Source organism: Diceros bicornis, chromosome 29 (genome assembly GCF_020826845.1).
Source record: "Diceros bicornis minor isolate mBicDic1 chromosome 29, mDicBic1.mat.cur, whole genome shotgun sequence".
Taxonomy (NCBI): domain Eukaryota; kingdom Metazoa; phylum Chordata; class Mammalia; order Perissodactyla; family Rhinocerotidae; genus Diceros; species Diceros bicornis.
The window spans coordinates 35,434,466-35,448,001 of NC_080768.1; the positions used below are offsets into that span (position 1 = coordinate 35,434,466).

Below are 13,536 nucleotides of genomic sequence, written 5' to 3' on the forward strand. Positions count from 1 at the left end.
GCGCGCGAACTTAACTGATGCGCCACCATGTAAGCCCGCTTTTTACAAAGTGTGGTGGCACTCCTAGAGGAGTTCCAGCTAGCTGATGATGGCCACCTTGCTTACTTCTCAGACGGGTAGTCACCTGGAGATTGAGTTGGAAACCATTTGTCCTATGGTGGAGGGTTTGCAAACCTTTCCCTTGTTGGTGCCTTCTTTTCTCTTCTGTATAAGGAAGTAGGGCCTGCAAATCCTATCATGTCATCACAGCGAGCTGAACCGTATTCAGCTCGGTATTTTACCGAGGTTAAAATGAATCCTGAAGACATGCAGGTCTTGGTTGGTGTCTACCTGCGGAGAGATACTGCAGAAGAGGGAAGGGAGCAGCATCAGCCCTATCAGCCAAGCCCCCTGAGCAGCCCTCCTGCTGGCTTCCTGGGTGTTTGCTGAAAGTGCCGGGACACTAGGAAGACCCAGGCAGCAGGAGCACGGTCTTGGTTGTGTGCCTTCAGCAGGCACTTCACTGATATCCTGTTGTCTTCCTGGGGCAGGTGGACAGGTGGGTGATGCACTGTTGAAGGCTGGAATGCCTCAAATTAGGTCTCGCTGTGGGCCACAGTGCAGTAAATATCCCGGCCGATTCACTGAAACCACTGTGGCACTACTTATTCTGGCCGATACAGTCCTGGAGCTTGGAAAGAGGGCCTGGGTGCTGGGATGTTGGGTGCTCTGCCTTGTCTGTCTACTCACCAGGAGCGGTTTGGTTGCCTTACTTTCAGTTTTCCATCTGCCTTTGTGAGCTGGATAGGACTCGTGCAATCTAATCTGTTAGGCTTTGGAAAGGAAGGAAGCAGAGCAAATATTAGAGTGTGACAGCCTATGGGAAGAGAAGAATCCTAGCCCTGCCCAATATAAGCCCATTATTGAGACGGAATTGGACAGGGCAGGGAGATAGGGCGGCTGAGAGGTGGGAGGGATGGGGGCCCTTCTTTCCCGTTCTGAGGAGGTCTGTGGTTGGTGCAGTGGGACTATAATTGGAAGACCCCCTTGACCTTTATTCCGAATCTTGGGTTGCTCTGCTCTTCCTTCCCCTGGCCGCTGCTGTTAAGCCCATTCAACCTTTTAGGCTTTATAACTTACCTTCCTTCTGAACCCCAGTTGATTGAAGTGACTTGCAGAGGATTAAAGGCTGAATTGGGCTTTCTCGCTGTGGAGGTCCCAGCTCTGCTAGGGCGGAGCTCCTGACACTGTCCAGTGTGGGCAAAAGGCTTCCAGCTTTGGGCCTGTGGTGTACCTTTCTGCCCATAGAGGCCGGCCAGCTGAGAAGAAGAGGCTAGAAAGCTAGGTCTGCTTCTCCTTACGCTCTTGAGAAACCCTACAATTAACGTGCAAAGGCTGGGACTCGCTGTGCCATCAGCTAGGACTCAGGTTTGGTCGTCCACTTGCAGAGTGGCATGGGCGAAGCAAGAGGCAGCTCCAGAGTCCCTTCCCTCGAACCTGATGGGCATTCCTGGGTTCTGTTCACTTTCATGGTAGCCTGGCCATGATGGAGTCTGTGGATCTCTTGGGTTTTTTCTTTTAACCTCTTGGAGAATTTTAGAGACATAAAATATGATGGTTCTTGGAGTAGAGGGAAGAGTAAGGGAAGTTTATGCCTTTCCTTGTGAGGGATCTCAATGTCACTGCCTTTCTATTGATATTTGCTTATTGATTTTTTTTTTAAAGATTTTTTTAATTTATTTTTTTTATTTTTTTTCCCCAAAGCCCCAGTAGATAGTTGTATGTCATAGTTGCACATCCTTCTAGTTGCTGTATGTGGGACTCAGCATGGCCGGAGGAGCGGTGCGTTGGTGCGTGCCCGGGATCCGAACCCCGGGGCCGCCAGTAGTGGAGCGTGCGCACTTAACCGCTAAGCCACGGGGTCGGCCCTGCTTGTTGATATTTGAGGGGTAGAGACAGCCCATGCAGCTGCCTGCCCCTTGTTCAGCAGCCCTGTGGTAGTAATGGTAATCATATACTCCTTGTTAGGCACTTCACACACACACGTCTTAACAACAACAACATTTACCCAGTGCTCACTCTTTACCAGACCTCCTGTTAAGTACTTTTCACACATTATATCATTTAATCCCCACAGCAGCCTTTGAAATAGGTACGGCAATTCTCTCCATTTTGCAGATGAGGAAATAGGCCCAGAAGAGTCTGTCTGACTCTAAATCCCATGGTCTTTCACTTCACTCTGCCACATCGATGGGTAACTGACATCAGCACACCCTTTTTCATCGTCATCTTCTTGCCCGTTTCGTCAAAGGCACTCATGCTGTTCACTGTCACCTGCACGTACTCCTTGCCATACGAGCCCCTGCTCCTTCCCTCAATCCAGACGCTTGAGCACCTGCGTTCAGACAGACACGGGCCATTCACGCTTCCCCGGCACTGCGCAGAAGGCTAGTAGATAGGAGAAATAATCATGTTTTCTTTTCACTCTCCTACTGCCCATGTTTTAGTGGTTGACACAGTCAAGTTTTAAATGTAGGTCGTACCTCTGGGTCTCCTATGTAGCTGTTAGGAGGCCCTGCAGTGAAACTGAATTCGTTGTGTCTTCTAACTGGGGGGACTTTCATGATTCTGAGAGTTGGAGATCTCAGTTTTTCTAGGCTGTTTATAAACCCATGGTGGCTGCTTGCCTGCACTGGCGAGCTCCCTGGTGGAGGCAGGCTGAGGAGCCTTGAGCCACGGGCAGGCTTTTGTCTCTTCTTGGCCCCAATGACTGCATTTTCTCTGAACATAGATGAGGCTGCTAAGACAGGTCATGAGTGTTTAAAATATTTTGTTTTTGCCATCTTTACTGCAGTGGTATCAATGTTCAGTTACTCCTGCCTTTTCCCCGATATTTTTCCCCATAAAAATTCCTTCTTGAGTGTGTCTCTCGCCCTCCACTCGGAGTTCTGGGGTCCAGTGGGGATTGGGCTCTGAGTCAAGTGGGCCCCTTTCCTTAACCTCCCGTTCCTGCAGATGTTTGCACTCCTCACCCTGCACTTCCGTTGGGAACATGTTCTCAGTACATTCCCTTCTCTCGCACATTATTCTCCTGCCTTAGACTATTTGGAATTTGCTCTTCTGACAGTTTCAGAGTGCAGTGATGTTATAACAGTGGGAAATAGATGCTCCCACACTTCCTAAGTTATCGTGTTTGTGTTCCGAAGGAGCTGTGCTTGTGTTTTGTTGTTGTTATTGTGGTTTTGACTGGGCCCTGAGCACTGTTGAGGCTCCACGATACACACCGATGTAGGCTGCAGGTTTAAACACAGGTGAACTCTCTTTTCACATGGCCCATGCGTATTCTAGCAAGAGTTGTGACTGCTCGTAACCTCCACACCCCAGTTCCTGTCTGCTGTGTTACAGTCCTCTCGGAGACCTCTGATGTCATTTCCCGATAAACTTTCTCCTGTAGAAGTTGAGCAGTTTCCTGTTGGTATCCCTTTCGCTTACCACCAAGGCTGCTGTCTCCAGCTCCCACCCTAAGAGGGTAACAAGACAGGAGATTACTTACTGCATGCCCCACTACATGTCAAGAAATGCCTTCCTGACTTTTTTCTGGAGCAAAATTCTGGAAATTCCCTGTCCTGCTAACACAAGATAATGTGCAAGAAAACTCTCCAAATTTAAAAAATGAATGTTTTTTTCATTTTTGAACTATCAGAGGTTATAGTAGATTATTTCATAATGAGGCCAATACCATTTAAGGCTTTATCTCTATTACTTTCTCTTGTTTTTATTTACCTCAGACGTGTCAGAACCGTCAGGCGGATGAATCTCTTCTTTTGCTCTATTCGTTCCTGCATCTTCAACCTGCATTAGCGACCTTAAAATAAGACATCCAGTACAGCAAACCACAGCTTTCATGACTTAATGGCTCTATAGCTTTTCTTTTTTTTAAAAAAATCTATATTTATCCATCTCTTCATTCGTCTATCCAGCCATTTATTTAAAAAATGTCAACCCCGTCTTCTAAGTTTCAAGAAGGAAAATTCTACTGGGCGTCTTTGTCAGGGTCTCTGCTTCCTTTCCCCAGAGCACTGGGCCTGGTGTGGCTCAGGTGCCGTAGCAGTAGAGGAATCTAGGCATTGACCTGGGCGTGAATATTCTGTTGGCCCAAGGACAGAGCTCCTCTATGAAGACCAGAGAGTAAGGAACCAAAGCCACAGGGGAAAGAATGAGCCTCTCTGAGAGGTGTTGCAATAGGAAGTAAGAAACCCAGCTAGATAGGAGGGTGCCAAGGCCCTCTGGATAGGTACCTGGCTCTTGGGTGATTATGATGAGTGGGATACTGCTTTATTAGATTTAAGACTTTGAAACACCAAAAAAGTCCCAAGAGAGCTATAATTTAGGCAGGTTTTGTTTGTTTGTGGACTCTGGAGAATTGAGAAATTTATTCTCAGTTTCAAAATTTATACACTGAAGATGGGGGTGTGTGTGGAGTTAAATAGCTTTCCTTCTTGCTAAATAAAGTAACACACATTCCCTGTAGAAAATTTGGAAAATACAGAAAATATATAGAAGTAAATAAAATTTACCCATAACCCGTGGATAATAACTGCTAAGATTTTGGTGTCTGTATGTCAGTCTTTTTCTATCCAAATATAGAAATACAAAAATAATACTTAGAGGTTGAGATCATATTATAAATCATATTGTAGCTTAAAAACACTTATCATGATATGGTGAGTTTCTCCCTAATTCATTTAAAATCACTTGGAAACATAGTTTTTAATGATTGTGTAACATTTCCGTATGTGAATGTCCTATAATTTAGTTATTCCCTAGCACATTTCCAACTTTTTGTTGCTATAAATTCTATTGCAGTTGCCATCTTTTTATTTTAATCTTTATTTGCATTTTTTTGTGTGTGTGTGAGGAGATCAGCCCTGTGCTAACATCTGCCAATCCTCCTCTTTTTTTTTTGCTGAGGAAGACTGGCCCTGGGCTAACATCTGTGCCCATCTTCCTCCACTTTATATGGGACACCGCCAGAGCATGGCTTGCCAAGCAGTGCCACGGTGCGCGCCTGGGATCCGAACCAGTGAACCCCGGGGCCATCGCAGCGGAGCGCGCGCACTTAACTGCTTGTGCCACCGCGCCGGCCCTGGCATTTTTGTTTATTTACTTGGATGGAATCCTAGAAGTAGAATTACTGGGTCAAAGAGTGTGAACACTTTTAGCTCTCTTACATGTTGCCAAATTTCTTTCCAGAAAGGTTCACGCTCCTGTCCCGGGTATAAAGAATTCTAGGGGGCCAGCCCCATGGCGTAGTGGTTAAGTGCATGTGCTCCGCTGCTGGTGGCCCAGGTTCGGATCCCGGGCATGCACCGAGGCACCGCTTGTCAAGCCATGCTGTGGTGGCGTCCCATATAAAGTGGAGGAAGATGGGCACAGATGTTAGCCCAGGGCCAGTCTTCCTCAGCAAAAAGAGGAGGATTGGCATGGATGTTAGCTCAGGGGCAATCTTTCTCAAAAAAAAACAAAAAAAAGAATCCTAGGAAATTTTTTCAAGCAGATGACATTTGTTTCAAGCAGCAATCTTCTCTTTATTTTTTAGCCCCTCTGGTGCCTCTGTCTCCCTTGGGGGCATGTTTTATTTTTTAGGGTCTTGGTCCCAGCTGTCTCTTGTATATGAATGAGCCTGGTAAGATGTCAATTGCCTCAATTCCTAAGGGACAATTTTGTTCTTGGCTTGAATCTTCTCCAATGATGGAACCTAAGGCATTGAAATGGGCAGGGGAGGAGATATTTTGGACAGGGATGTCTCCCAGTGCCTCTCGTCTCATTCTAAGGGAGGCAGCCATTGACTCTTTTTTCTTGTGATCTTCATCTGGTCAACTTGCAAATGATGGCCAGGAGCCTCAGTTTAATGGACATTTAACCCATTTTGCTGATCAATGAGTAACTTCATGCAAATTCAGTTTCTTTCTGAAAGTTTCACTTTTACCATAAATTAAATATTTAACATGTTTTCATTTGCAGCATATACTTAGGAACTTATATACTGAAGAAATCTAGATCATATAAAACTTCCTTTTTTCTATTTTACTTTTCCTTAAAATACATTATTTAGTTATTTGGATTATGTGAGACCATGGTTTGGTTTGGTTTGGTTTGGTGTGTGTGTGTGTGTGTTTGTGTGTGTGTGAGAGAGAGAGAGAGAGAGAGAGAGAAATTGATTGTGTGCACACATAATTTTGATTTGCGTTTAACAAGGTCCAGGAAGGCAGATGAAGCAGAAAACAAATGTGAAAAAATGTTCAGCCTCACTGAACATCATTATATATTTAAAACTAGCAACAGTTTAAAATAACGAGAACATTCAATGTATATAATATTGTAGTGAAGGCAGCAATATATTGCTGGCTGCAATGTAAACAGATGAAATATTTTTAGAAAGCAATTTCGTAATAGCCCTCAAGAATTGTCAAAGATGGTAACCTATGATCTAGTCATGTTATTACTTGGAATTTTTGCTGTTTCCTTGTAAAAGAAGAAACAAAGCATGAGAATATGAATTTTAGCATTAGAAAAGTTGGATATAATCCAAATGTCTAATCATAGAGAAATGGTTAAGTAAATTATAGTAAATCCAGTCCAGTAATGTTATGCAACTATTAAAAACAATGATTATAAAGACTGTGTAGCAACATAGAACATGTTTATGATATAATTTAAAATTTTAAAAAGGCCGATTATGTGGACAGGGGCATGAAAAAGCATGCAAAAATGAAAACAGTTGCCTAATGTGATTTTTTTAAATGCCAACATTGTTGTATTGTGATTTTTGCACTAAAAACAGAAAACACTGGGCCGAGGGCCCTTCCTGCGCACATATTCTGTGCTCTTCGTCATCCGTGTGTTGTGAAAGCTAAGAAGCTACTTGCTGAGTGATTTCGTTTTGCTATTAGAGCAAAGGAGAAGGAGCTAGCCCGAGAGAGGATTATCTGGTGCTCTGACCCAGCGAGGACACTGCGTGTTGTCCCAGGAGATGGGGAGAGTCACTGTCAGGGTGTGGGGTGGGGGGCAACTCCTGGGACAAACTGCCCAGTGTTACCCTCCACCCAATAGTTTTACACTGGGGAATTCGAGTTAACGTGAAATTTAAGATAACAAGTGATTTTAGAGAGTCAGAAAACGGCCAAAACCATATAACTGGAGGAGCATTGTGAGAGTTGGAAGCTTTGCCTTGGTCTTGGTAGGGGAATTTTGGGGTGACAGTATGTATCTGTGCATCAAGGTGTTCTTTTTCTCCCCTTAAGTACCAGTTGCTAGCTCTTCCCTTTCTCCCCTCACTGCCCAGTTGCTGGGGCTGGGCATGTGTTGGGGGGGCCTCTCTGGGAAAAAGAGGAGGAGCCAGCGGAGACTTGGAAGATGATGATGACAGGTTGAAGAAGCAGGGAGAGGGGATTTGGGGGCTGGGGGCAGCAGACTCGCTGTACCAAATCCTAGCAGCTGTTGTGACAAAGGATATACAAATGGGATCAGAATGAACTGTCAGAGGATTGGGGCTTGGAGCCTCAGGTTTGTGTTTTGTGCACCATTGCTGCTGTGTGGTCGGCTGGTTATAACCACGTTTTCCTGTGATGCTCGGTTCTCCTGCAGCCGATCCTTCCCCCACCTCCCACATTCTTGGTGAGCTCTGTGACTCAGCTGCTTCTCAGGACATCTGAGCAGTTGTTTTTTTTTTTGGTGGGGAGAGAACCACAATCAGGAGATGTTGGAACCAGAATTCTTCTTTTTATTACCTTTCTTTTAGTACATGAAGGTCCTCTCCCACTCATGGATCCGTGCAAGTGGGAAGCCCCCTCAACAAAAGTAGACTGTTGGGGGATTGCAGAAGGACTACCTTCTCTAGCCTCTGACTTGAGAAAAAGGCATGATTAATCCTGTGGGCTGGAAGGGAACCTGGGAAAGCCAGCATGAAGTTGGATGCCATGTTTACCACTAGGGCCCGGAGACAGTCGGCTCTGTTATCCCGTGCAGTTTATGTGCTTTCTCTTAGAGATGTCCCAGAAGGGGCACCAGCCCTGAAACCCTGGAAATGCTGTCTCAGGGGCTGGGCTGGCATCAAGGGAACTTGAGTTTTCCTGGGGGATTGGTGAGCTCCCTCATCCCAGCTGTGCACTCTCGCTCTAAGGCTGACCCAGCCTTTCTCCGTGGCACTCCTGTTTTCCTCTGATTCCCTAGAGGGGAAGCTGCATCCTGTCTCAGGATAAGCTCCCTCCCCAGCCAACACCAGGCCTCGCCTTCCCATCTCTAACCCAATGTCTGCGAGAAGACCAAGTTCCTCCCGTGGCGTTTGTTCCTCACTCTTGGCTCAAGCCCCTCTCTTTCCCTTTCCTGAACTCACACTTGCCAGGTGGTGAGATTGCAGCTGGGATGGAAGCTTAGGTGGGGAAGGCACCAGCGCAGGGGATCTGACAGAGGTGATGCTACTTTGCGCCCGGTGTTTCTCTCCGTTCCCCCCCATGCCGCCATTGCCCTCCACTTCCGCTCTACTGCCACTGCCTTCTCCTCTGCCATCTTTTTAAACCTCCTCTTTCCACTTTTTTATCCTTTTCTCCCCTCCCGTCTCTTACTTCTGCTCCATTTTCTTCCTTTTCGGCTGCTCTCTTTCATCTTTGTGCTGTTTCCCTGCCTGCTTCTTTTCTCCTTGTCCCTCATCATTACCCAGCGAGTAGCCGTGGGACCCCTGACCGTCTCCCTTCTGAGTTGTCTGTCCCCATTGGGACAGTCAAGAGATTCACTATTCCCTGGTATCCTTCTGTGTGTGTGGCGTGGGGTCGGGGGGCGTGTTTTTCTTGGGGCATTTTCCCCAACGCTGCAAGGCCCCTTGTGGGGGTGGGAGAGAGCAGACTACACCACCAGTTACCACTGTTAGAATCAGCCTGATCTCGTGGGAATGTGGGACTTGCCCTCCCTGGGCCTGGAAGATTGCGGGTGTGGCATCTTGGTAGCTTACTTGCTGACCCAGTGTTGTGGTGCAGGGAATGGCCCTAAGCCAGCCGTCTGACAGCTGTGTTTAGCTATGGACTAAGGGCTGTGGTGGGCTTGGGTCACAGTGAATTTTGGTTTGTTGGAGTCAAGCAGGGCCAGCGGTGGGTGGTATCTGTCCTTGAAATTCTGAGTGTCACGTGGTGATTTCTGACCCCGTGGGCCCACTGTGTTGGGCATCCAGGTTGGGTGTAACTGTGCAGTGGGAGGCGCTCATCCTCCTTGGGGAGGAGACAGAGCTCCTGCCCTTTCCTTTGGCTCTTCAGAGAGAGGAAGGAAATCAGGAGCAGGGAGGCCGGCTTGTCTTGCGTCACCGAGACCCCTTCTGTAGTCAGTGAAGGTGGTCGGGGCTGAGCTTTCCTCTGATCCCTCATCCTTCCAATTACAAGTGGCCTCTGGGTAACAGCAAAGTGCAGTAGGTGAAGCCAGGCCTGAGGGATGTGGCCCTGCCGCAGGCCCCAGGAGCCCCTCAGATGTAATTCCTTGGTAGCTTCATGGAGCTGGAGGGGCTGCTCTTGATGACTGAGTTCCTGGCAGAGTTTTATCCAGGTATTTGAATTGGAGCTTAAATCCTTTCTGAGATAGTTTCTTTATGTATAAAATTGGGCTATGGCCTACTTTACCAGGCTTTTGTGAAGAGTGATAATAGTACCTACTGTTTATGAAGTGCTTAATATGTGCCAAGCACTTAATTCTCACCAGAATCTTATGAGGTGTAGGTACTGTTATTATCCCCATTTTACAGATGCAGAAACTGAGGTGCGGAAAGATAAAATAGTTTGTGGTCACACAATTAGTAAGTGGCCAGAACTGGACTTTGAACCCAGGCTCCTGACCCAAAGTCTAGGCTCATATCCTCTATGTATGTAAAGTTGCCTAACGCTCTGCGTGGCACACGGTAGAGCCTCAGGAAAGTTAGTTTAATATGTGTTAGTGGATTTTGATAATTGCTTACAGAATGGAATTGATGGAGGTTTCCAGGGTCTGATTGGGTGGAATGTTGGGTGCCCTGTGGAAGGAAGCTGATGAGAGAGAGTACCACCCTCACTTTTTGAGGAGGTGAGTCAAGGCAGAGTGAGGTTCCGACAGGTCCCGAGGCAGAGCCCACTTCACCTTCCTCACCAGTATCTCCCTCCCTCCTGCCATGCAGGGTGATGTGAGCAGAGCCCAGGAATGCCTTATGTGGATCGTCAGAACCGAATCTGTGGGTTTCTGGACATCGAGGAGAATGAGAACAGCGGCAAGTTTCTGCGGAGGTACTTTATTCTGGACACCCAGGCCAACTGCCTTCTCTGGTACATGGACAACCCCCAGGTGAGAGCTATGTGGGAGGGTGGCAGGGTGGCTGGCTGCCCATCATTGCCTGGGAGGAATGCACACGGGATTAACCTCAAGGGCTTCATCTCTCACGGGCAGCACCAACTTGCTGGTCACTAAGGAGGGAAGAACCCCATAACACACACACGTACACACACATACACAATCACACAACCACACATGCACAGGAGACCATCCCAGATCTTAGCTTGAGGAGAAAGAAGCTCATCTCTCCTGACCCTGGTGGTCTGGTGTCTTTTCTCACACTCAGGAATTTAACACTTGCAAAAGTCAGGCAGAGGCTGGCCAAGCTAGATCCGGTGTCCAAGGCATGGCTTGCCTCCTCTTACCTCTCTCGTTAGGGCTGTGGCCTCGTGGCCACTCCTCCTCTTCCAGTCTCGGGCCCCTCCTCGGCAGAGAATGTGACCTGGTTCCCTGACTGGATAAGTGTGGAACTTCTTGGGTCTCCTGCATCAGGGAGTCAGAATCCTGGATTGGAGATGACCTTGGATGCACCTAGTTTTGCTTCCTCATGCTACAGATGAAAAAAACTGAGTTTCAGACATGGGAATTGACTTTGGCAAGGACACAGCCAGAGTTAGGTGACCAGCTTAGCATTTTGTGGCAGTCAGGCACAAAGAGGGGGGAGCCCCCTAAGTTTTATTGCTGAGCCTGGGAATCCCTGGGGTCGTCCCTGGTCTGCGAAAAAGTTGCTCTACCCCTGATTTGGGATCTCGTCTTTTTTTCTGGTGCCGTGAACGCTCTTGGCTTTTTCCTTTCCACTGCCCTGGAGCAGTTTGTGGAAGGAGGCCCTAAAGACTGGTGTGGTCCCTAAATGGCAAGATCATGGGTCATGGCCATGTTGGGGTGGGGAGGGTGTGGGGCTGAAATCTGGCTCTGGTCCAGAGCCTTGGGAAGAGGAGTGTCTTGAGTGTTGGGGATGGATGTGAAATGGAGAACGTCCTGAGTCGCTAGGTCATTATCCAGAGACTAACCCTCTAGAGGCCTTTGGCATCTGTCCTCTGGATTTGATGGCTGAGAGAAAACGCTATAGATACAGAAAACGTACTTAGGTCAGCTGCCACTAATTGCCTTCTCCAGGAAAGACTTAACCTGCAATAGAACTGTGCCCCATGTTTCACCCCACATTCCTGGTCACCCTACTGTTGATTACTTTCATTTAAAGTGCTGAGCATGCAGAGTGAGAGCTACGCACCAACACTTACGCCCTTGCCTTGGCCTGGAATGCTTGCTTCTTACAATGTTTCAGTCTTGGGTTTGCCTTTGGGCCCTGCTGTGTCATTTTCCTGCCTTTGCCTTTCTGCACAGGTGTCCACAGCTGGGTCAACAGATTCTCTGTGAAGGGAAGTAGCATTTTCGGTGCCGCTTCCCCATTGTTGGAGGAGCTTGGAGTCAAGTCTTTGTTGCTACTAGACTTGGCTTCTGGTGTGCCCAGGATGAGCCCCGAGTGACTTGTGGCCTCTGGGTCTTATCATTCCCTTTCCCTTTTTCTCCCTTTTAATACCTTCTCCCATTCACCTGCCGTGTTAGCTCTGGTAATTCAAATGGGTTTTTGTCCTGATTTACCTGCTTAGCACCATGCTTCCTACTGGGACTGTTCTTAACCCAAATTCACTTGCTTGGGGAATCCTGCCTCCCTGTTGCCGGCTGCCTCCCCTGAGAGCTGGACCCTCCTTCATATGGGCCACAGGCTGAGAGGCTTGCTGTCCGTGACATGTCACCCAAGACCACATTGTCACCATCTTGGATCTCGAATGTTGCCAGTTGTCAGGACTTCCCTTGCTCCGTCCTGCCCTCTGGTTGACTGTCCCTTGGTTCCAGAACCTGCACTAACCTTGGATGCTGGGCCTCAGGCTGCCTTACTGGGATCTCTGGAGTCAGCCTCTGCAGCAGGTCCCACCCTGTAGGCAGCCTCCTGCGCTTCCCTGTCAGCTGAGCTCTCAGGATGTTCTTGGTGCTAGAGCCTTGTTTAAGTCTGAGTTACCAAATAGAACTTGGTTCCGGCTGGAGATTCTTTACGTTTTTCCTGGAAGCAGAGATTTCAGCTGGCTCAGCATAGGCCTGAAAAAGGAAAGTCTTGCTACGACATAGCAATAGTTCAGAACATTTTACTTCTTCAGTTGTTGGCTTAGGTCTTTGTTGTGTTAATGGCCAAACAACCATACTAGACTTGAGACTGGATATTTTTGTAAGTTGTAAACTAGTATTAGCAAACATTTATTACCAAGTGCCAAGCACTATTCTAAAGACTTCACTGGGTTTTCGTTTCATTCTGACAGCTAGTCTGCTTGGTAGGTATTATTATCCTCATTCTATTGGTGAGGTGGGTGAGGCAGAGAGGGGAGGAAATTTGCCCATGGTTACATAATAAGGAAGTGAACTGGCAGAGCTAGGATTCTAACCCTGGCAGTCTGACTCCAGTTCCCCTGCTATTGTTGCTGATTATGAGGCAGTCATCCTGATGTTGCTTGGGAGGAAGGAAAGCCTTCAAAGGTAGTCTCTGATGAAGAAAGACAAGCTGGAGGACTCTCAGGGCTGGGAGGTCCTAGAGAGCCGGGAGCTCATCTGGCTTAGCTTTTGATCCAGTGTCCAACCTTTGATAAACACGTGCTCATTGAATGAATGAATGAACAGTCTAAAGGGGGCCAGGTGAAGAGGCTCTCAGAAGGGAGGCCTTGATGACTGCAGAGTGCCCCATACCGCTCTCCTGGCCTAAACCAAAGGGAAGCTCTGCAGAGTGGGGCAAAGCAGAGGGCCGGGAGTCAGGAGATGGATTGGTGGTGACCCCCACGAGCAAACTGGGGGTTTTGTCTGTCCCTGTAGAGAGAGGCATTGGGAACTGTTTGGTCACTGAGCATCTTACTTTTATGGGGAAAAGGAGACACCTGACATGAGATCTTAGTTATTTCATAGGCATTAGTAAGCAGGGGATTTTCTGAACCCAGGTCTCTGACCCTTGCCTGTTTAAGCCTTTGGTAGTTGGTGTTTATGGAGGCTGTCTTTACTACCCTTACTACTACTGTTATTACTAACTGCGGGTTATCCTTACTGAGTGGTTGCCTTATACCAGCCATTGTGAGAAAGGCTTTACATTTATTATCTCAGTAGGTCCTCTCAATAATCCTGGGACTCAGGGACTGTTACCACTCTCACAGTACTAGGCAAGGTGCAGAGAAATTC

The 13,536-nt window shown here is 47.6% G+C and overlaps 1 protein-coding gene across 4 annotated transcripts in view; it reads left to right on the forward strand.

Moving 5' to 3' along the window:
- Positions 1–13,536, forward strand: part of PLEKHA2 (pleckstrin homology domain containing A2) — a 58,118-nt gene that overhangs the window by 2,361 nt on the left and 42,221 nt on the right. For all 4 annotated transcript variants that reach the window (XM_058525252.1, XM_058525255.1, XM_058525254.1 and 1 more), the window contains one exon: positions 10,169–10,332. In XM_058525252.1, coding sequence (XP_058381235.1) covers positions 10,192–10,332 — 141 coding nt within the window. In that variant the 5' untranslated portion in view covers positions 10,169–10,191. The remainder of the gene's footprint in view (positions 1–10,168; positions 10,333–13,536) is intronic.